General features: G+C 53.0%; 3 protein-coding genes across 13 annotated transcripts; 1 reads left to right on the top strand and 2 right to left on the bottom strand.

The window, feature by feature from the left end:
- Positions 1-1,044: 1,044 nt before the first annotated feature.
- Perm1 (PPARGC1 and ESRR induced regulator, muscle 1) lies at positions 1,045-6,338 on the top strand. The gene is made up of 4 exons (NM_001108001.1): positions 1,045-1,095; positions 1,824-4,232; positions 4,703-4,828; positions 5,064-6,338. The coding sequence occupies exons 2-4, from the start codon at positions 2,105-2,107 to the stop codon at positions 5,174-5,176; spliced, it is 2,367 nt and encodes a 788-aa protein (NP_001101471.1). The 5' UTR covers positions 1,045-1,095; positions 1,824-2,104; the 3' UTR covers positions 5,177-6,338.
- Plekhn1 (pleckstrin homology domain containing N1) lies at positions 6,320-14,362 on the bottom strand. Of its 5 annotated transcripts, XM_063287515.1 has the most exons (17): positions 13,527-13,567; positions 13,335-13,434; positions 12,965-13,204; positions 10,606-11,663; positions 10,427-10,507; positions 10,274-10,346; positions 9,996-10,120; positions 9,811-9,924; positions 9,624-9,704; positions 8,939-9,014; positions 8,648-8,796; positions 8,374-8,514; positions 8,013-8,159; positions 7,712-7,852; positions 7,323-7,550; positions 7,040-7,088; positions 6,320-6,955 (listed from the first exon to the last, which is right to left on the bottom strand). In XM_063287515.1, the coding sequence occupies exons 7-17, from the start codon at positions 10,038-10,040 to the stop codon at positions 6,852-6,854; spliced, it is 1,275 nt and encodes a 424-aa protein (XP_063143585.1). In that variant the 5' UTR covers positions 10,041-10,120; positions 10,274-10,346; positions 10,427-10,507; positions 10,606-11,663; positions 12,965-13,204; positions 13,335-13,434; positions 13,527-13,567; the 3' UTR covers positions 6,320-6,851. The 5 variants fall into 5 exon arrangements, with proteins under 5 accessions (XP_063143585.1, XP_006239627.1, XP_006239626.1 ...); XM_006239565.5 differs by lacking the exon at positions 12,965-13,204 and having other exon boundaries at positions 10,606-10,752; positions 13,527-14,362; XM_006239564.5 differs by lacking the exon at positions 12,965-13,204 and having other exon boundaries at positions 7,323-7,553; positions 10,606-10,752; positions 13,527-14,362.
- A 134-nt stretch (positions 14,363-14,496) lies between these two features.
- Positions 14,497-20,741, bottom strand: Klhl17 (kelch-like family member 17). 7 transcript variants are annotated; one of them, NM_145671.2, is made up of 12 exons: positions 19,778-19,991; positions 18,940-19,199; positions 18,730-18,851; positions 18,363-18,584; positions 17,767-17,883; positions 17,333-17,546; positions 16,941-17,085; positions 16,686-16,853; positions 16,231-16,319; positions 16,042-16,115; positions 15,664-15,845; positions 14,497-15,421 (listed from the first exon to the last, which is right to left on the bottom strand). In NM_145671.2, the coding sequence occupies exons 1-12, from the start codon at positions 19,876-19,878 to the stop codon at positions 15,193-15,195; spliced, it is 1,923 nt and encodes a 640-aa protein (NP_663704.1). In that variant the 5' UTR covers positions 19,879-19,991; the 3' UTR covers positions 14,497-15,192. The 7 variants fall into 7 exon arrangements, with proteins under 7 accessions (NP_663704.1, XP_038965208.1, XP_063143231.1 ...); XM_039109280.2 differs by lacking the exon at positions 19,778-19,991 and adding an exon at positions 20,624-20,741 and having other exon boundaries at positions 14,503-15,421; positions 16,042-16,145; XM_063287161.1 differs by having other exon boundaries at positions 14,503-15,421; positions 15,769-15,845; positions 19,778-19,913.
- Positions 20,742-20,817: the final 76 nt, after the last annotated feature.

The raw sequence follows: 20,817 nt of genomic DNA on the forward strand, positions 1-20,817 counted from the left end.
GGTTTGTTCTATGTGGTCCTCCATAACTGTCCTGAAGCTTGCTATGTAGACCAGGCTTACCTCGATCCCACAGAGATTCACCTGTCTCTACCTCCCTAGTGCCGAGATTAAAGGTTCCAGCTTAGAACACCATGTCTCTGAGGGGATAAGCAGTATCCAGGAACAGCAGCACGTACCTTAATCCTAGAGCTTTGGAGGCTAACATAAAAGAATTGTAAATTTGGTGCCAGCCTAACTATAAAGCAAGTTTGAGGTCAACCTGGGGAGTATTAAACAAACAAACAACAAGCAAACAAGCAGAGCCTGGGGACCCTGTTCTGTTATGTGTTGTCTGTGTGGAAATTACCCTCTCTTTGTCTCATGTCCTTTAGAAAGAAGGATCTCCTGGTGCCTGTCTTAGAGAGGTGCTCAGGGACCTAGCAGGGAGCTCAGTATAGATGTGGTTGCTCTGCCCATGTCTTCATGAGGTAGAGTGGCCACCCTGTCTTAGGACTATCCAACACATGCACTTTCCCCGCAACAGCCTACACCTTGTTCCATTGACCTTGCTCACTCCTTTTTTTGAGGTCAAGGGTCAACGCCTATCTAGCCCTTCACAAGAACAAGGAATGCACCCACTTCCTTCTGGTCCAGCTGGCAGGTTTAGCAATGCCCAGGAGGCCCTATGAGCCCTGGATGTCAGATCCAGGTCAACAGTGTAGTCTGCTGGGTTGGGCTAGAAACTTTTAGGTAGTAGGTGGGGTGGGACCGAAGTTTCATTATGAGCTGGAAGCATGGGTCTCCTTCTTCTTAGGAAGGGAGATCTGCCTAGTGCTAATCATAGGGCACTAGTTGGAATCTGATGTGACCTTAGCTAATGCCAACCCCCAGTGCTGGCCCTACACCAGGAAAATGTCCTTCATATTGCTGGAGTCCCCTCAAATGCCATCTATTTGTGGCTTGGCTCTGAGACTGGCACGAGTCATAAGTGATCCCAGGGACAGGATATTTTTGGAAGTAGGGGCGGGGCATGCATTAAGAAGCCTAGCACCTAGCTGCTTGGGGACAAGCCTCCAGATGATAGCTCCATGGCCCTAGCTGGCTGCTGAGAACCAGGTAAGATACACTTAGCCCCTTTCTTCCGTCTAGTGGTCCTAATGGCAGGAAAGTTTTACCATGGCCTCTCCAGAGGATTAGAGAGGAGAGAAAGGCTGATAGGTAGGAAGCCCCCAGTGGTTTTTCTCACTCAGGATTGTTCCAGTCATAGTAACTTCCTACTCGCCTCATTCTAGACATAACTGGCCATGGTCCCTTCAGGGGTCAGAGACTGGAGGCCTTGGCTAGCTCAGACCATCTTGGTTCACTCAGATTGGGCAAAATGGAGCTTTGGATAGCAGGGCAGGAGTAGATGGGAGTACAGACCCTGAGAACAGCCATAGTGGTTTGCTGGAGTTCAGGGGGCGGGGGGTGTTTAAGTTCTGTGACCTCTGGCCTAGGTTCCTCTTATAAACTTTTGAGTAGGCTCTGGCCAGTACCAACATGACCTTGGTAAGCCCAGAAAACTTGCTCCAGCCAAGGCTGGTGGAAGGTCATTGTCCAGAAGGGTATCATCCGATGGATGCTATGGATTCTCTTCTGTGGTTGGCTGCCAGTGGTGGTAGCTGGGGAGGCTAGGAATGACTGTCATAGAGAACTGATCTCTGATGCAAAACCCTGTGAACAGAGCTGGAGATGGGAAATCAGTCCCATTGAAAGATCTCAGAGATGTGAGGGGACACCATCCAGACATGACTAACACTTGTCTTTAATTTGCTTCACTAATATGAAATCATATTTCATTTTAGGACTGTGACAGTATGTCACGGTACTGTTATTTGGAGCTGAATTGAAAACAGGGGAAACTGAAGTAGATTTCTAACTCAGAAGAATGAAGTAGAATCTGGAAAGAAGGAAAGTCTGTCCTGTGGTTCTTCCAGATAGAATGGACTGCCAGGGCGGGGACAGGTGCTACAAGGTCAGGCAGGATAGTGGCAATGTGTGCTACTTAGTGCATGGAGCCTGGATTTGTGAAGACCCTGCCTGGCCCAAAGTCTTGCTGTCACTCCAGCACCTCTGCTGATGTGCAATGGACAACTTCCAGTACAGTGTCCAGCTCAGCGATCGTGAATGGGCCGAGTTCTCAGCCACTGCTGATGAGTGTGGCCTCTTGCAGGCTGACCTGGCTTCTGGCGACGAGCCCTTGTCCAGTGACATTGACCAAGGGGACAGCAGTGGAAGCAGCCCCCCTGGGCCCCCACCCCTCTTCACTGGGCAGCTGGTTTCCCAAGGGAGGGGACAACAGGGCTGTGAGTTGGAGGACGTGGCCGCTCAGCAGTTGGTCAGCAGGTCTCAGTGTGAGCCTGTCCTGGCTCTGGAGGCCAGTCATCAGGTAGTCAGCACGTCCACACAGTCAGAAGCCCTTCCGTTCCCCAGCTCAGACAGTGTCTGTCCTGGCCAGGCCTTGTCCTTCCCAGGGTCAGCAACTTTCACAGACAAAATGCAGAGGCTTTTGCAAGGTCCTGCCCCTAGTTCTCCTGGTAAACCCCCCCATAGTCCCGAGTCTCCTGGCCACAGTGCCATCCCTCAAAGTCCCCCTGACAGCCTTGAAGCTTCACCGCAGAAACCTGGTCGTAAGAAGAGGCGTGGTGTTGGTGCCAAGGGGACCAAGTACTCTGGATCTCCAGACTCTGCTGCTATCCAGATGAGCTCCCCACAGCTTACGGAGGCCAGGCCCAAGAAGGTTCTTATGTCTGGGACACTAATAGCAAAATCCCAGCAGGATAAGCCACAGTCGGACTCCACGGGTGCTCCGGAACATGACTCTAGTATTCCTGAACAGATGGCCAGACAGGAGTCAGGCTCGGATCTTCCTACACCTACTCCGATAACTGAGCAAGATACTGACCAGATCGGAAAGAAATCCAGAGCCGTGTTACACTTGGTATCCAAACCTGTCCAGGAAGTTCATCCAGATATCTCCATGGCAACACCAAATATGTCTAAACCTGCCACCAAGCCTCAACCCTACATGGCTTTGTCTAAACCTGCCTCCAAGCCTCAGCCTGACATAGCTTCGTCTACACACCCCTTCACGCCTGACATGGCTTTGTCCACACTTGCCTTCAAATGTCAACCCCATACAAATCAGTCTACACCTGCCTCTGAGCCTGACATGGCTTTGTCCACAACTGCCTCTATGTCTCAACTGGGCAAGGCTGACTTTGCCTCTTCGTGCACACCTGGATTGCACGTGGACCTCTCTGCAGCAGGCTCAGAGATCAAGACAGAAGTTTCTCCCTCTGTGCCTGCTTCAGTGGATGTGCTTTCTACAGATTTGCCTCATTCTGTTTCAAAGACTGAGTCTACAGAGAGTGTGTCTATACCTGTTATGCCTTCTTTATCCCCTATTTCCCAGGCTGAAGCTGCTGTGGTGGATACAGCAGTGACTCTGCCTCCAGGGGGAAACATTGAGAAGCCAGTAGGGCAGTTCTCAGCAGGGTCCTCAGGAGAGCCCTGCCTAGGTCCTGTCCAAGGCCCCAAGAAGAAGAAAGTACGATTTTCCATGGCTATACCCAGCCATGAAGAATCAAGGTCAGGCGAGCCTACAGGATCATCCTCCCTAACCCCGGACTGGCCCTCAGCTCCCAGGACAGCAGCAGGAAGCCGTGGGGGGTCAGCAGCCTGGGACGCTGTAGCTGTTGGACCCCGACTCCCCCAGCCTCGGATCCTCAAGCACCTGCCTCCTCCTATATCCTCTGTATCAGCAGAGGCTGAGCCTGGAAGCTGCTTTGCAGTGACTCTCCCTGAGGCCTATGAGTTCTTTTTCTGTGACACCATTGAGGAAGAAGATGAAGATGTAGAAGACGAGGAGGCAGCCAGCCAAGCCCTGGATGAAGTCCAATGGCCTGACACATGCGAGTTTTTTTTTCGGGATAGCAGAGCCCAGAGGTCAAGATGTCAGAGGGGCCACTCCTCAGTGTCGCCACCGAGAGCAGACACTGTGGCACCTGTTCCCCCTGGAGATTTAGTGCCAATCTCCATCCCTGAGGTCTATGAACACTTCTTCCCTGAGGAAGGATTTGGGAACAGACAGCCACCAGCCACTCATATCCAGATGCAGACCTCAGAGCTTTCTAGGGAAGTCGGGCCTGAGGCACCTTCCAACCCTGTTCCACCTACAGCAGAACACCTTAGTTTAACAATCAGGAAGGCAGGTAGGTGTTTATCAGGTCCCAGCCCCATCCAGGTCCTGGAAACACATTGTCCAGGGAGCTAGAGTAAGAGGATATGGTAGGGGGCAGGGAGTGACCCTGATACCTGCTTGTACGTATGCGTGTTCTTTCATGCTCTGGGATCTACATGGAGGAAGGGTAATCTCCTAACTTACCCCAGGAAACATTTAGGATAGGGCAGCTCAGGCCAGACGCTTCAGGGTTTTGGCTTTATCACTGACCACTGTCCAAAATCTCCTTTCTCCTCTGTAAACCATGCCGCAGACCAGAGAACAGAAGACCCAAAAGGCAAATCTCCCAAATTGTTCTGGTTCAACTATCACATACTCTCCAGTGTCTTAAATAGGAGACGTCGTGGGGAAGATCTGACTCAAAAGATCTATCTAGGACAGGTGGAATTCTATGGCAGGCATGTCTCAGAGAGGAGCATCTAATGGACTTTTCTTTCTTAGGGGAACTACGGAGTCCCCTTACTTCATTTAAATTTAGCCAAAATGACATGTGCCTGGTGTTCGTTGCCTTTGCCACGTGGGCTGTGAGAACCTCGGATCTACATGCCCCAGATGCTTGGAAAACAGGTTTGGAAGTCCTGGGATGAGGGTGTTATGCCTAGAAGACCTAGGGGCTAGAGCTGCTTACCTGTCTGCTGGGCCAGCGGGGACGAAGGGTGCATGGGGGTTCAGGCTCCTTGACCTTGCTTTTGTCATTGCTACTATACCTCCAGCACACCGTCCTTGGAAGACTGGGTGGTACAGGCGGAAGGTGTGGTAAAGCCCGAGCTGGCTCTCAGGGTATCTTCTGCTTCTCCTACAGTCTTGCTGGCCAACATTGGCACCATCTCCGCTATCCGCTACTTCCGTCGCCAGGTTGGGAGAGGGCATGGTGGCAGACCAAGACCCAGTTCCAGCTCAGACCCCAGCTGCTAGAAGCCAGGCTGGCCTGGTGAGGCATGAGCATGAAGATGAACCCAGGTGACAAGGACAAGATGTTGCTCTTCTCCCCACCCTTTGACCCCTGTCTTCTAAGGCATCTAGGAAGGAACCAGTGTCCTTGGTACTGATTTACTTAGATTCAACCTAAGGGTCCAGCCACTGACTAAGGCCAAGGCCATTTTTCCATACCTGGGAGGGTAGAGATTCAGGGTTGTGGGTAAGTGGGCACTAAACATGGATTTGCAAGGAAAAACGACAGGGCATCGAGCTAAATTTGAATTTACATGAAATTCCTGAAATGTACTTGTATGAAGAAACTGTTATCTGAAACCTAACTTAAATGGGCATCCTGCCTTTTGTCTGGTGAGAAATGAAAGTGATCTACAATAAGTGTCAAAGCAACAAGGCCCCTCTGGATATGTCTAGGCCAGGATGAGGATACTAAGTGCCTTCAAAGCGAGAGGGAGGCAGGCCAAGAACACTGCCCTACTGAAAGGCAGGCTTGGCCGGCTAGGGCCTCCAAGGCCCTGATCCCTGAGGCACCACAGCCACAACTTGTGTAGGCCTGGCCCAGGTCAGTGAATAGGTTCTAGGCAGTGGTTCTCAACCTTCCTAATGCTGCAACCCTTCAATACAGTTTCTCCTGTTGTAGTAATCCCCAACCATAAAATTATTTTCATTGCGACTTCATAACTGGACTTTTGCTACTGTTATGAATCATAATGTAAATATTTTTTGGAGCTAGAGGTTTACCAAGGGGGTTGTGAGCCATAGGTTGAAAACCATTGTTCTAGGAATAGCTCCAGGGGTGGTTTCTGAGGCCCCCGCAAGGTGGGATCTATGGGGCAGGGTTGGATCTTCTCCAAGAGCCCCCAACAGGATATATATATATATATATATATGTATATATATATACTTTGATAGCATCCCATGGAACGACTGTCTCCTGATACTAAAGGGAGCTTGGAAGAAACCAAGGCTGAGAGAAGTTGTAGAGTGGGAAGGTAGGCGAAGGGATTGAGGTGACACAGTGATAGCCCCTTCAGGGTGGGGTTCTACCCAAGACAGCAGATAAAGGTCCTTAGGATGGTAGATTACTCTGGCTGCTCAGAGGGGAACACAGGGACACAGCACCAATAAAATCTCTTTCTTGTTTATGGTGTTCATTTTTCTGACCAACCTTACCCTGTGCACCCAACAGTACTAGCTTTTCCTATACTCCTTTGCTTCTTGTAATAGCTCTCACCCTAATGATCTCTGACCCTCATGCCTTCTGGCTTCACAGGCTGGGTTTGACAACCTGACTTTTTCAGTGCTCTGTATTTCACACGCATGCTGTTCCCCACTTCTAAGTAAAGACCTGCACTAGCACCCCCACCTCTCCCCCTAGAGGTATAGCTTCTGGGGTTGTACAGAATCTTACTGATGTCCCTCACTGGTTCGTTCCTAGGGTTACCTCCTTTCATTTGTTCCAACTGCTAAAGCTGAGTAGCTAGAGCCTGGTGAGAGGTGCCTCTATCCTCAAAATTCTAGAAACACCCTCGACCTGATGGGGTTAGGCCCTGGTGTATTTAATATAAGTCAAAGGACTGGCCGAACTGCATACTCTTATCCCGGTTGGTGCTGGCTGTTTGTGTTTTTTGAGAAGCAGCAGCTCACTCGGGGGCCATCAGATCCACTGGATGAATCCCCCTTCCACCGCAGGCTTCCTGGGATGTGACCACTTCTGGTGGGAGGGAGAGGAAGTCTTGTTCCAGATAGGAGCCTCTTCATCTAGTAGGGGAGTCAGAGACGACTCAGGCATCAGGTTTAAGAAGTAGGACCCCTTTCCCTTTAGGAGGTAAGACCCTCACTCACCTGGGGGAGGTGGCAGGGAACTGGGTGTACCTTCTCTGGCAGGTGTGACCTGGAAGCCCCAAAATACAAGTCTTAAAGCCAGCACAGATCAGCCCACTCGACCTGCCAAAGCCTTGCCACTTCCTTCTCCTTACCCTCCTGCTTCCTGTCCTACCATGCTGTCTTTGTCCGTGGTTTCTCTCTGCCCCATATTCGCTTGTTTTTCTCCTTGGAGTCCTAGAACCCCCTACCCAATATCCCCTGATCTCTGGGCCTCCACACCAGAGTGGAGAATGTGACTTACAAGCTGAGGGAAGTCTGAGGGCTGTGGGGCCCTGCTCTTGATGGAACCCCGGTGTCTCTGGGAAGCTCTGGACTGCAGGGCTCCTTTCTTGGAGAGCAAGTGTGAGCCCAGAGGCCGGGGGGAGCTGGAGATTCCAGAGTTGGAGTCAGAGACAGGCACAGACACAGAGACTGAGGGGAACGGGCTTGATAGTTCAGGTCCAGGTGATGTCTGTACTGCACAGAGGAACTGCTGGGAAAATGAGAGTTACCTGAAGCCCTGGTCTGAGACCACTGTGAAGCCCAGAGATCCCTTGCCCAGAAACATCCTCCCTTCATAGTCTTCAGGTTTCTGACATCTCCTGATATCACTGTAGCATATTCAGTCCTGCCACCCAGTAGAGCACTGACCTCATCCAGGCCTTGGATGTCTGTAATCTTGTGGTGAGCTATAGCTGGTGGTGTGTAGGGATCAGCATAGAGCGGGGAGTGTGGAATGTCTGGAGAGCAATCCTGAGCCTCTGGGCCACTATCTAGGTTCAGGACACTCATCTACAAGAAGAAGGGAATACATGGGTTACCTCAGTTAGATGCATCGAGAACCTTCTGTCCTTAGAGCATGAGGTCTCTGAGTTCTAGGATCACCTAGACAAGTAAGGAAGTAGAAACAGGAAGGAAAATGGCCTGGGGTCAGGGTATGTGGTGAGGTTACCTTCGTCAGGTCCAGGTGCAGGGGCAGTGGGGCAGTTGAGCCAGATACTTCTCTTTGAGCTTTGCCCCTGGGGAACTGGCTACTGCCACTGTGCCTCAGCTCTACCTTCGTTTGGCCAGTGCTGACACAGTTAGAGTTGGTCTGGTTCTGTGGAAACCAAGAACAACTCAGAAAGATCTCCAGGGCTTCTTTCCCACAGACTCTTCTATGAGCCTGCATGGAGGTCCCTTCAGTTCATGTGCCCTCCCTATGGTCCAGTAATCATCACCATGGGACAACGGGACCTAGGCTCCCCAGGAGACCGAAGTCCCATGGGTTTTTTTTTATCCCCCCCTCTCATGTCATTCCTTTAGGTACTTACAGGCACAGGATGGGCAGGGACACCTATGGTGGTTGGCACTGAGGGCTCAGGGAGGGATTGGCTGGTAGGGAACACTGGACACTCTAATTTCCGGCTGGTTCGTCCATTGGAAGAGAGTGAACCTCGGCCTCTACCTAAAACCTAAGTAGCAGAGGTGAGGTGAGGGGCTGGATCTGTCTCCTTACCTATCTATCCCTGCTTGGACCTACCTTTCTGTTCCCTAGTTTGTACCACTGCCACAACCTGAGTTACAGGGACCTCACTGACTCCTCACCTGTGTGGGTCTCTGTAGTCCTGGGAAACTCTCTGGGCCAGGCAGCAGGTGGGCCCCATCCCTGTGAGAGACCGTCCTGAGGCACAGCAGCCATTGACTGTAATCCTCATAACTGGCACACACCACTCGGATGGTGTTGATGAGACGGCCTAGCACGAGATATGTGAACTAAGGTCTGACAGGACAGGTACACTTCTCACCCCACAGAGCAAAGAGTTGAAGCATCCACCAAACGTATACCCCTCCCAGAAGCCCAGTTGAGCAGTGGGTAGATTCCAGGTAGGACCCTACCTTCGATGAGAAAGGAGCGGATCTCTTTTTCCTTCTCTTCTAAGTTGATATGGATGGCACTTAGTGGAAGCTCCCCCTGTGGAGTAACTAGGTATTTATCTGGGTCATCCCAGCCTCTTCCTGGCTCTATCCTTCCATCCTGCTCTCCAGAGCTGGGCTGGAAACTCAGGCCACCTAGCCCCGAGGATGTCACTCTGAGAAAAGGCTCAGCAGCTTGGTTCTGGAACATCTACACTCTACCTCCTGTTGGATCTTCACCAGCTGACGCCAGGTGTAGACAGATGCTAGTAGGGACCAGCCCTGTGAGGGAAGCCCCCTTGGTATGTTTTTTAGTGACAATGAGTGCACACCAGTGTCATGCTTTAGTTCTAGACACTTGCTCATGCACGCCCTCTCTCCGCATGATGCATGGAGGGTGCTCAGAGACAAGGGGGATCCCAAGAAGTAGCTTGTTCCATGCCACCCACTCCAGGATTAAGGATGTCCCTGCAGGATGAGATGGGACGTAGAGGGTGGAGACTCCTGCTCTGTGCCAGAGCAGAGACCAGACTGACCAGGGCAGTGGGGCCAGATAGGTGGAACCCTGTGCTCTGTCCCAACAGGCCCTGAAATACAGGTTTCTGAGTCTCCGCCCCCACCCCAGAAAGGGCACCTTCCCGGACAGGTGTATGTGGAGAGGGCCAACCTTAAAGTTAAGGCCTTCTGGCTCCTCAGAGAAGATGGCCAGGGATGCTGGGTACAGTACCAGAAGCCGGTCCCACTGCTCCTGTAAGGGGTCAAAGGATAGAGTGGGGTTGGCCACCTGGAGTCCAGCCTTACTTATTCCTTTATCCTTCCCTATCTCACTGCACCTCAGGTCTTTTCCCACCCACCTGGGAGGGCAGATGCTGCAGCTTGACCCTTGAGGCACAGATTGCGCTGTTCATGGGTTCACACCCGTGCGCTCGCCATAGCTGGGTCCAGGGGAGTTTATCTCCTAGAGAACCCTGAGGAGGAAGAAAGAATAGGTCAAAGGCAGGCCAGGGAGTCTGAATGGGGGGAGGACTCTGCTACTGACCTGTGGGGGTGCTGAGTGGCATTGCCGCAGACCCAGGAGAGCCATTTGCTTTTCCAGGTGGTAGAGCCAATGGCTGAGCTCGGCCTCACTGTGGCAGAGAACAAGGAGTGGGGCAGGCAGTGGGCCTAGGGGCAGAAGAGTCAAGTGGGCTAGGGGCCAAGCTTAGAACTCACAGAAGCCCACAGGAAAGTCTCCTCTCCAAGGGCTGCAAGTGGACCTCCAATGCCAGGTCCAGAGGTCCTGGTCCAGTGGTGGCCAGGCCAGGTCTCTCCACACACCTGTAATCTGGAAGGCATGCTCTCTGGACCCATCAATCGGGCAGATGCTCAATTCCGTCAGTGGTAGCAGCCCCTGCCACAGGACAGTATAGGAGGGGCTGCAGGGACTCCTAAGGAACGTAGTCCCTCCCTCCCTCTGTCTATACCACTCACCTGGAATGTAAGTCCTTCAGAACCATGGGCCTGGAAGTACAGGTGGGAGGGGAACAGTTCCAGATAGCAGTCACTGATGTCCTGGGGGAGAGCAGAGCCACTAGTCTCAGAGGCTGGGCAGACAGCCCCAGGCACGGATGTTGGTTCCCAAGTATTTCCTAACATGGTGTGGCTCCTACCTGGCTGTGCTGGAACCGCAGCTGAACCTTGGAATAGTGCACCACCTTGCCTAGGTTCCTCACAGGTGTCCTCCGCCACCCTTTTTTGAATACACTCAGGAATGGCTGTTCCAGGTTTTCTGGATGATTTTCTGGGCCCAGGATGTCCTGAGGGAGTAGGGCTCAAGAGAGGGACCAGATGGGGCCAGATCCCCACGCACTATACACACAGCTTCTGAATATAGTTCTGAACTGTCCGTGCACAGTCACAGAATACATTCATCAAGAACATGCACATACATGCATACCACACACGCCTAAGCCTCATCACATGAAAAGTAGAATATGTGTACACCACACGCATACATAGAACACTCCCTACAGTTAGAGCTACCTGCTGTGTGGTATAGACTTAAGTTGGTATGTCCTGGGTTCAATCCTTATCTTCATTACTGCCTATTCTGTGCAACTTAACTTCGGTCATTCGACACCCTCAGGCTTGTCCAAGAATTCAGAGGTGATACGAGAATGAGATAATGCTCAAAGCCATCTCAGGTTTTCAGTAGCAGTTGGAAATGTTTTTTTTTTTAAATCTGGTTCTATGAAAATGAAATAAAGAAGAAAAAAAAAACCCAAGGTCCTAGCTCGTAATATTTGCTAATTTTTTAGTGTAAATATTCCCAACATTGCCCAAGTTGAGTCTGGAAACTCATGATGTCTGAGAAGTTGGAACCAGAGAGAGGTACTAGTCAGTGTTTGTGAATCTGTGCTGGCTATCGCAGCTCACCATGTGCACACTACTTAACTTAGAGTAGAAGGTAGAGCATTGGCCATGGCCTGAGGAGTTCTCTAGGACTAAACTTGGGACCCAGTCCTCTTCCCTCCTCCCATTATGTAAGACACATAAATGTCTCACCTGTGTGTGTGCAATTCTCTGCTCAGCCCTAACTTCCCGTTTCACCCCTTTGTGGGCTCTGTTCAAGTTTACCTTCTTTCCGAATGTCCTAAAATTCAGCCTTTGGTTTTCACTTAGTACTCGTTTAGTCTGGCTTAGTCTATCTTCTCGTGTTTTGTCTTGACTGTCTTTGACATAGGAATGGAAAAAGGTGAGAATAGAAGTCTTATTCTATTTTGCTCACTGATGACTCCACATAGCCTAGAACATGACTGGGATGTTCTGGGAGGCAGGAAGAGAGGTGGGTCCAACATCTATACAATTCTTAGACAGTCTTGGAAGAATCCTCTGTGTCATTTTAGAGATCAGGAATGGAGTAAGCTGTAAGCCATAGGCTTAGGACAGGTACCATGTTGCCTTTGGGAGCTACCCAGGACTACCTACATGGGCTACGCTGCCCTGATCAAGTTGGACTACCTGTAGCACAGGCCTAGGAATGTGAACAGACAAAACCAGCTCACATCTTCACTGATTCTGGGTGGGGCCTCCTGTACCTACACCCAGTGTTGAAATGGACGTTGGATGGCACTGAAAAATAGGCCATGAGTAGGAAAGGTATGAAGCTGGTCCTGGTGCTCAGACAGCTGAGGGCTCACTCTTGTTAGGTGTAGAACCTACCTAGAGTCCATAGCCCATGTACAGTGCTCAGGAGGACTGGCCCCACGCCTGGCTAGGGCTCCTCCTCCTGATCCCACTTCCTGGGAGGGTCATGTTTTGCCCTTTCCAGTTATTGTGTTCAGACTAGGGTCAACTACTCTGGAATTCTGGGACTCTTTCTTAAAATTATGACTGGGCCTGACTGGAGGGAGTCAGGGTCTAAGATGTGCCCACGGGGAGGGATGCCACTCTTGGTCACTCCAGGCCCCATTTCCCTCTTTATTTCTTTGAGGCAATAAGGTTTCTGAAGGTGACAGCTGCCTGCAGAAATTCCTGCAACCTCAGAGACCAGGAGAGGCTGTGGTACAGTTTTCCTAGTTTCCTGGGATCCTGTGAGAAAGGTGTACTTTGGGAGTTTGCATCAGCTGCAGGACCCAAGAATACAGGAGCCTTGCCCCGACTCTGGTAGAGGCTGCACATATAGAACAGAGCCTGGCTCACTGGGGTGGGTGTGGTTCTCCAAGAACAGCAGAGTAGGAGGAGTTCCTGTCAGACCTGCAGCCCAGGCTCCTCCCAAGTATTGCTGTAGAGTTGGAAAAGGGGAGGGGAAAGGTATGTTTTTCCTCAGCGAGTCATTAAACCCACAGAATGGTTAGCCTTCTGATCTCAAGAGGTCTATAGGAACTCCAGAGCTGGCTCCTTGCTGTATGGGGATGGGTGCCTAGAAGGCAACATGGTAGCTGTGGGCTCTACATAACAGAAACAGCTGTGGACCAGTAACACTTGGGAACTGAGGCCTACACTATGCTATTTACCAGAAGTTCTCACCCAGTTCTTGGGCCCAAAAGACCCAGGTTGGAGCAGTGGAGGTTGAGGGTGGCCACTGTCCCTCTGGATATGCAACAAGAGTGGGCAGGCTCTGCCTGCTCACCACTGACTCAACGCTGGTCTTGGTTTCACTCTCAGCCTAGACTTTTGAGTGAGCTCCCCGGAGAGGAACAGCGTCAACTTCCTTATCTTGCTCTGGACTTGAATCCCTCCAAGCTGGCCAGGGGTCACCCTGAGTTGCTGGAAGATGTGATGCCCACATTACCACTCACACTGTGGCACACACAATCATACAGGGGAAGCACAAAGTTGCCCTCAGACTCCAGGCCCCGTGCCATACCACTCCAGCCAGACACGCCCCTCTGCTCACCGTCCCAGGGATGTAGTGGAAGATCTTGTTAGCTGCGGTGTCCCCATCAGGCCTAGCCTCGGTGCCAAACAGGCCAGCCAGCTTCCTGGCGCTGTCTTCTCTGGGAACAAGGGAAACCGAAGGCTCAAGGCCTGGTCCAGGCATCAGGTCCAGGGAGACCCTGTTCCCTTGTGGCCAGGCCACACCCCTCACCTGTTTCCCTTGAGCGAGGGTTTTCTGGAAAAGGAGGCCCGTAGCCTCCTGGGGGTCTGAGGGACGCAGTGGCTGTTCCCCATGGATGGCAGCTGCTAGCTTGGGCAGGGCAGGTCGACAGGTCTGGGTCCTTCGCTCCGTCTGCTAACACCTCCCGCTGATGGGCGTAGCCACAGGACGCCCTGCCCCTACCCTGGGGCTGGAGGAGGCTCCTCTCTGGGCCCGGATTGGCCCCTTTTGAGGGAAACCTTCCAGTGAGAGCCCAGGTTTTCTAGGCCCAAGGCAGTCAGCCTAGGGGTAGGGTAGCTATTTCCTGATTGGACCTGGAGCCCTCTTCTCAGCACTCTGTATAGACCTGGTCAGAAGGACCTGGTCTGTATACACCCTGAACACCTGTATTCAGACTGGAGTGTCTAGACATTGGACTTCTATGAACGCTGGGATTCTTCCTCCCAGTTGCCCCTCCCCTGCCGGGGTGCACACATCCTGTTTCCACATGAATCCCAGCTGTCTGAGTCATTGGTGACTGTAGGTGTGCTCACTCTCAGCTGCTCAATTAGTGCAACTTCACATAAAGGGAGGCCAGGACCTTCTCTCAGCTTCTCTTCTTTCTGGGCCAACCCTCACCCAAGCCGAAGTCAGGGTTCCCAAAGCTTAACCAAATGCAAGAAAGAGGCCACATGCCTCCCAGGTTCCTAAGGCAGTAAAGTAGGGGCCTATCTTCCTCATTTACCCATAGTCCCAGATCATAGGCGTCTCAGGACTAGGATGACAGCCAGTCTCAGCTGGTCAACAGATATACCAGTCTCTGTTCCATTTGGATGCAGAAGTGCCATTTTGCAGCCCCAGACATTAATGTAGCATCTGAGTCTGGCTGTACACTTGCCTGTAGACCTTCACCTTGTTGTCCAGAGAGGAGCTAAAGATGTGCTGTAGGCCCACAAGCAGAAGGTACAAAGGGGGCCAGAGATGGACATTCAGCCTCAGGCCCATGGAGCCCAAGAAACATGTTTATTGTTCAAGTTGGCTCATATTGCTGTGTAGGATCTAAGTGCATGTTGTGTGCCCAGCTCCATAGAAGACCCAGAAAAGACATCACACTGTATACACGAGACGTAGGAAACAAGTCTGCTTTGTGTCCTTCAGGGACAGTGCCTGGCAGAGACAGGTAAGTGCCATGTGCAAGCGCTGGCTAGGGGTCTGCATCTTCTTAGGAATCCCTTGCCTCTGCTCCTGTTGCCGCAGTCGCTCTGCCCCTCACTGTTTGCAAGGCCCAGCTGTGTTGCTCATCCTCTTTCAGTGAGCGTCCGCCCCCAGCGTTCTCTGCTGTTCCACAAAGGGAGACAGGCAAGAGAACACTCGAAGGGCTCCTTGGTCCCCTACATGCAGGAGAGCTGGCAATTGAGAGTAAATGTGTGAACTGGAAGCTGCAGCACTTCTCATCCATCAATAAATAGTGAATCAATAAATAAGTGAATGAACGAACATCACACAAATAAATGAACAAGGACAAATGAACACAGAGACCAAGACAGAAGAACAGGAAATCTCTGGGGGGTATGGGATCTGCCCTAACACTCGGTGGAGGAGACAGAGGTGGTAGGGCCACCCCGTAGGGTTTAAGGCATGTGGGAGGCTGCGGGGCCTCTGTGCAGTCTGACGTGTGTCAGAGGCTGGTAGAGGACACAGACAGCGTGGGTGAGGAAGGTGGTGGGAAGTTGAGCAGCTCCAGCACTGCCACACCCACACTGCTGCGTCTTGTGAACATGCAGGATGCTGCCACCCACTTGTTGGTCCTCGGGTTGTACTTCTCTATGGAGTTGAGGCTGGAGCTGCCATCATTGCCCCCGACAGCGTAGAGCCAGCCGTCCATGGCCACGAGGTCATGCGTGCTCCTGGGGAGTTGGATAGGCAAGAGTAAGCCCGAGGGGCAGGCCAAGAGACAGGCCAGATGAGTGGGGCATAGAGGGAGGAACCATAGGGACAGGGCATCAAAAAGAGCCCCAGATGCCCAGGAGGAACCCAACGACCTGCTGTACTGGTGAGGTGCTGTGTGCACAACCCCTGGAGCTACACTCCTGGAATGAACTAGACGTAGTGGCAGAGCCACTCACCACCCACCCCTGGCCTTATACACCTGCGGATATTCATGGGTGCCACACTCTCCCAGGCACCAGCCTTGGTGCTATATCTCTCCACTGAGTTGAGGCAGCTTGTGCCGTCATTGCCCCCTGCGACGTACAGGGCACCCTCCAGTACTGCTACTCCTGCTGAGCTGCGCCGGCTCAGCATGGAAGCCACGGGTGTCCATGAATTCACCTGTAGAGACACGAGGACAGGCTGAAGGCAAACCCACCAAGGGCACCTCACCCCTGACTCTACTCTTGGCTGGGTATCTGAGGGTCAGGGGTGGGATGTAGAAAGCAGACCCCTTGGATGGTACAGAATCTGGGATTATGCCCCATTCCACCCAGCACTTTAGAGGAGGACACTGTGACAGGGGTGCGCTATGCACCTGGGGCTCATACTTCTCCACGGTGGCCAGGTGTGATGAGCTGTCATAACCACCCACGGCGTACAGGTTCCCATCTGTGGGAAGGCAATATACCCACGATGCTCCTGCAGGGTGTAGGAGTTTTGGGGGTGGGTGGGAAGGGGATGGGCAGGAAAGCAGGTACCACGGGAAGCAGGTCCTGTCACCCACCAAGTGTGGCCACACGCACATATCGCCTCCGGGTGCTCATGGCAGCAATGGATGTCCACGTTCCTGTCAGTGGGTCATATCGTTCAGCACTGTGGACACCAGAATGGATGTTCAGTCACAACAGTCAAGTGATCCTGTCTCAACATCTGTCCCCTCATCTCCCCACTGCTATGGCTGAAATCCTGGGCACCACAGACCGAATAGATGGCAGTGTGTGCTGGGCGGGTACAGGCTACGGGCTGCTTGGACTGGAGGGAGGGCCCCTCTTGGGGGAAAATGGTGCCGAGGCCCCGCTGACGCTGTGACCTAGGTAAGGACGCCTTAGGGACCCAGTAGCCTGGATTAGGCAGGACCTCATCCTCTTAGCCAGATGTGACTTTGCAGTCAAGCCAGCCTCATCTGCTGCTGCTGAGCCAACCCTGCAAGGCCACTGGGGCCCTAACCCAAACTACTACCTGTTGAGGCAGGAAGCCCCATCGTAGCCACCGGCTGCATACAGGAGCCCATGCAGGGCAGCTACACCTAGGCAGCTTCGCCTTGTGCCCATGGAGACCTCGGGCTGCCATGTGTTTGTCACAGGGTCATAGGACTCCACCGTAGCCAGGTCTGAGGTTCCATCATAGCTAGGAGAAGAGTCCGCTACTGATCAAGGATGGCCTGGCAGGTGCGTGACAAACCTTTGAGCCTGCATGCCCAGCTTCTATGCTTACCCGCCCACAGCATACAGTCGGTTCCCAACAGCAGCGACTCCTACACGAGCCCGACGTGTAGACATGGAGGCCACCACATGCCAGCGGTCAGTTCGAGTGTCATATGCTTCACAGTCTCCATGGATAGCAAAAAGGCTCCCCCCACCTGGAAGATGGGTAACTATATAAGTAAAGGGGTTCAAGGAAGCCAGGCAGAGGACTCTAGTGTGACCCAAGTACAAAGACATGAAGGCTCCAGGGGTGGGAGAGACAGAGACTGGGTCCCACTAGTGGGCCCCATACCATAGGGTCTTTGAGATGCACAGGTCCTAAGTATAATGAGTTGGGTTCGTACTCTGAGTTGGGGTAGATGGCTTGGGGCAAGAATGGGAAGGAGAAGGGGCTCAGCATACCAACAGCAAAGAGCACAGGGCCAGCACCCTCACAGCGACGGGGTCTTGTGCGGCTGGTACCCAGAACACCTCTCTGTTCAGGCAGCAGGTGGAACTTAAGGGCCTCAATGAGCAGATCCTTGCAGTCAGGGTGATGCCTCACAAGGCTTTCAGCATCCACGTGGCCCAGTAGGAAGTCTCGGCTCAGCAGAGGCAGCCGTACACACTTCATCAGCTAGGGCAGGAGGTGCCACGTAAGGTGAGACCCTAGGGCATACTTGTCCCAGGGCTAAGACTCACTCAGGTGCCTATAGAATTTGTACGATTGGAGATGGTTGAATCACCCCATAGGAATCTCTGAATGGAAGATGCTAAGGACCCGAAGAAGTGAGCTTATATCTCAGCCACCTGCATTCCCCTCTAGACAGCATGGGAGCTCCAGGACTTGGCCTCACCCTTGGCACATGCTGCCTCCGAGTGTCTACATCATGCTTGACCCAGCTCAGGACTGCACGATACACATCTTCCTCTGAGGGCACATTCAGGCTATCACTAGAGACCAATTCCAGCACCTGGGGGTGAGAGGTCCTCAGACCTGACATCTGGGTAGGGTAGGGCCCAGAAAACCCTGAACATGTCTGAGAGTATCAGACGGAGGCCACGCGCATGCACAAACACACACACTTAATGCTCTTAGAGTGAAGGACCAAGCAAAGTCATGATTCACAGATTTTGTTTCCAGTAGTGGTGCTGATGGGTAATGGGGGGGGGGTGTCCGAGGTCCTGAGTAGTCTTAGGTACATAAGTCAGAGGCTGGGAAATAATGGTCCTAGAGTGTGGTAAAGACAGGCATCTAAAACAAATGGCTGGGTGAAATGAGAAGATGGAAACAGGGTTGGGAGGAGATGGCCAGGGAATAAATCATAGGGTGAAACTTGCACTAGAAACTCGAAATGAGGATTGCAGAACACTGGCTGCTAGGGTCTGGGCTGGGGCAATGCATGGTGGGGGGCTGGGCCCAAACTGGCATGTTACCTGCTTCAGTGGTTACCTGCTTCAGTGGCAACAGCATGAACTCCTCAGTCTTGGCCACATCCACGAAGTGCTGCAGCACGTACCTGTGTGCTGCCTTGAGCAGGTCACTGCATGAGTGTGTGTCTGCAAATCCTCGAATGCCCAGGCAGTTGGAAGGGTCGAGCTGGCTCAGGAGGAACTTGCAGCAGGCATCTCGAACACCATTTAACTGCAGAAGGCTGGCAGCTGGGAGTAGAGTCTGGGGCATGAAGATGGGTGAGGCAGGAGAGGGCCAGAAGAGCACAGAGTAACTGGATATTGAGGAGAGGCATGGGGGAGACCAGGGTGCAGAGATCTGGGCTGAAGATCTCAGGGGTCACGGGTATGGGAACGGCATGCCTCACCTGAACGTTGCCCTCGCCCACCACAATCTCAGCCGTGTATGCAAACTGCACCAGCTGGTCTAAGGCTTGCGGGTCAATATCATGCAGTGTCACATGTGTCTGGCGGCTCTCACTCATCTCATCTGTGAAGACAGTGGATTAGGCAGCCTACCCTGGAAGATGTGCAGAGATCCCCCTAGGGCTACCCAGACTGTCGTATGTGGTACTTGCTTGTGAACATGGCGTGAAAGTAGGGGCTACAGGAGGCCAACACCACCTTATGAGCACGGATCTCCTTGGCTGCCACGTGCAGGACGATGTCACACAGGAGGCCACGCTGCCGCATGCGGCTCATAGCCACAAAAGCATCATGGTAGTGCCGCTTCGAGTTGTGTGCCACGCTGTGACCCTCTCTGCTCAACAGCTGCATCGCACCTTCCATGGGGGCTGCAGGCCGAGCCTGCCTGGGCCGAGCTCGCTCTGCCTCGGGGCTGCAGGCCGGAGGACTAGGTCAGTGTTTATACACTGTAGAGAGCCACTCACCCACCTTTGAGAACTCCCAGCACAGCCAAGGCAGCTGCAGTCTATCCTCAGTAGTTCAGTCACCAGGGACCAAAAGCCCATCAAGGACCATCCTGTCACTCACTGCCACTTTCCAGGGCTCACGTTCTCTCTCCTGTCAAGGAACCCCGCTGGAGCCAGAGCAGCTTCCTTCATAAATTTGAGCCTGCTCTCAACTGGTCGGCAGCAGAGGAAGCGGACACGGCTCCCTGGGGCTCCAAGCTCCTCTTCTAGTGCCCCGAGGAGAAGCAGGCATTTCCCAGGGAGCCGTGTCCTCAGCGCTCATTGTGAGCACTGTAGGCACTGGAGAGAAGTTGGCCAACGCTGTCCCTCTGAAGTGAATCCCCAGATCCCACGCACCAGGTTGACCTCACCCGGCCCTGGGAGCAGTCCCTTCGGCCCCATTCTGCAGATCTGCTTTAATAGTCGCTGGAGAACCCAAGGGCTGAGACCCTGCACCACCTCTTGCAGGGTGCCATCCCTCCCTCCATCCTTACACCCTACTCACGCCGGCGGCTGGGGCGGCGGTGGCGCCTCAGGCCCGGGCCCCGGGCTACTGTGCTCCGGACTCTGTGTCCTGCCTGCAGGCCGCTCACCACGGGGCTGCATAACTTCAGCCTCCAACCCCGCGACAGACAGCGCGACGCTGCTTGACTGATTCGGACGGTAGGAAGACTGCCTGGCCGCTATGTCCACTCCGGCGCTCGCCGGTCTCCGCAGCCCCTGTTTCTCGGCGCCGCCCGCCCTGCTTCACACAGGGTTGCCCGACCTGCTCCCACCCCCAACCGGATCAGCGCTGCGCCGCCAACCTCCCTGTGTTTGGGAGCCCCACTCCCATCCCCGCTCTCTTCCAAGGAGCACCTACCCTGCGTTTGGCGCCCAGGTTAGCTTCAAGTCCCAGTCCCAGTACTCACCTCCCAGGTCTTGGGACAAAGCTATGGACAAAGCTCCATAGCACTAAGGGTCGAGTTGGACGCTAGCCCTCCAGTCTTATCCCCAGGCCTCCTTTTCACAAGCGTGTGGAAAGGCTCGGCGCTCATACACACACATATTTGAGCATTAGGTGGATGGGGGCTGCTAGGGTCTGAGAGGTGCTGTATTATCCATTGACACGGATACAGCATTCTTGTCACATCCAGGCTCGCCAAGGAATTGGGTGCCCTTTGACTTAATTTTATTTCATTTATTTCATGTGTATGGGTGTTTTGCCTATTTGTATATTATATAAATTACGTGTGTACAGTGCCTACGGGAACCGGAAGAGAGCATCAGATCTCCTGGGACTCAAGTTACCAACAGTTGTGAACCACCCGGTGGACCCTGGGAATTGGACCCCCGTCCTCTGGAAGATCACCTGGTGCTTTTAAGTCCGAACCACCCTGGTCCGTCGGTTGGTCGGTCTGCCTGCCTTCCGTTGTTTACTGTCTGTCTGTCTGTCGGTCTGTCTGTCTTTCTGTCCGTCTATATCTGGTCTTTCGAGACAGAATCTCTGTGTAATCGTTGCTGTCCCGGAATTCGCTCTGTATACACTGGCCTCAGACTCAGAGC

The sequence above is a fragment of the Rattus norvegicus genome, chromosome 5 (assembly GCF_036323735.1).
Source record: "Rattus norvegicus strain BN/NHsdMcwi chromosome 5, GRCr8, whole genome shotgun sequence".
NCBI classification, from domain to species: Eukaryota; Metazoa; Chordata; class Mammalia; order Rodentia; family Muridae; genus Rattus; species Rattus norvegicus.

Excerpts from the sequence above, each read along its gene's own strand:
- Perm1 (NM_001108001.1), top strand. The coding sequence starts at position 2,105 with ATGGACAACTTCCAGTACAGTGTCCAGCTCAGCGATCGTGAATGGGCC. Across the intron at positions 4,233-4,702 it reads TTTAACAATCAGGAAGGCAG|GGGAACTACGGAGTCCCCTT; the intron begins GTAGGTGTTTAT and ends TTTCTTTCTTAG. Across the intron at positions 4,829-5,063 it reads CCCAGATGCTTGGAAAACAG|TCTTGCTGGCCAACATTGGC; the intron begins GTTTGGAAGTCC and ends CTTCTCCTACAG.
- Plekhn1 (NM_001134523.1), bottom strand. The coding sequence starts at position 13,609 with ATGGGGAACAGCCACTGCGTCCCTCAGACCCCCAGGAGGCTACGGGCC. Across the intron at positions 10,121-10,273 it reads GCATGCCTTCCAGATTACAG|GCCCACTGCCTGCCCCACTC; the intron begins GTGTGTGGAGAG and ends TTCTGCCCCTAG. Across the intron at positions 8,515-8,647 it reads GACTACAGAGACCCACACAG|GTTTTAGGTAGAGGCCGAGG; the intron begins GTGAGGAGTCAG and ends TCTGCTACTTAG.
- Klhl17 (XM_006239521.4), bottom strand. The coding sequence starts at position 19,878 with ATGCAGCCCCGTGGTGAGCGGCCTGCAGGCAGGACACAGAGTCCGGAG. Across the intron at positions 17,547-17,766 it reads GGAGGCAGCATGTGCCAAGG|CTGATGAAGTGTGTACGGCT; the intron begins GTGAGGCCAAGT and ends CTCCTGCCCTAG. Across the intron at positions 17,086-17,332 it reads CCCTGTGCTCTTTGCTGTTG|GTGGGGGGAGCCTTTTTGCT; the intron begins GTATGCTGAGCC and ends CCCATCTTCCAG.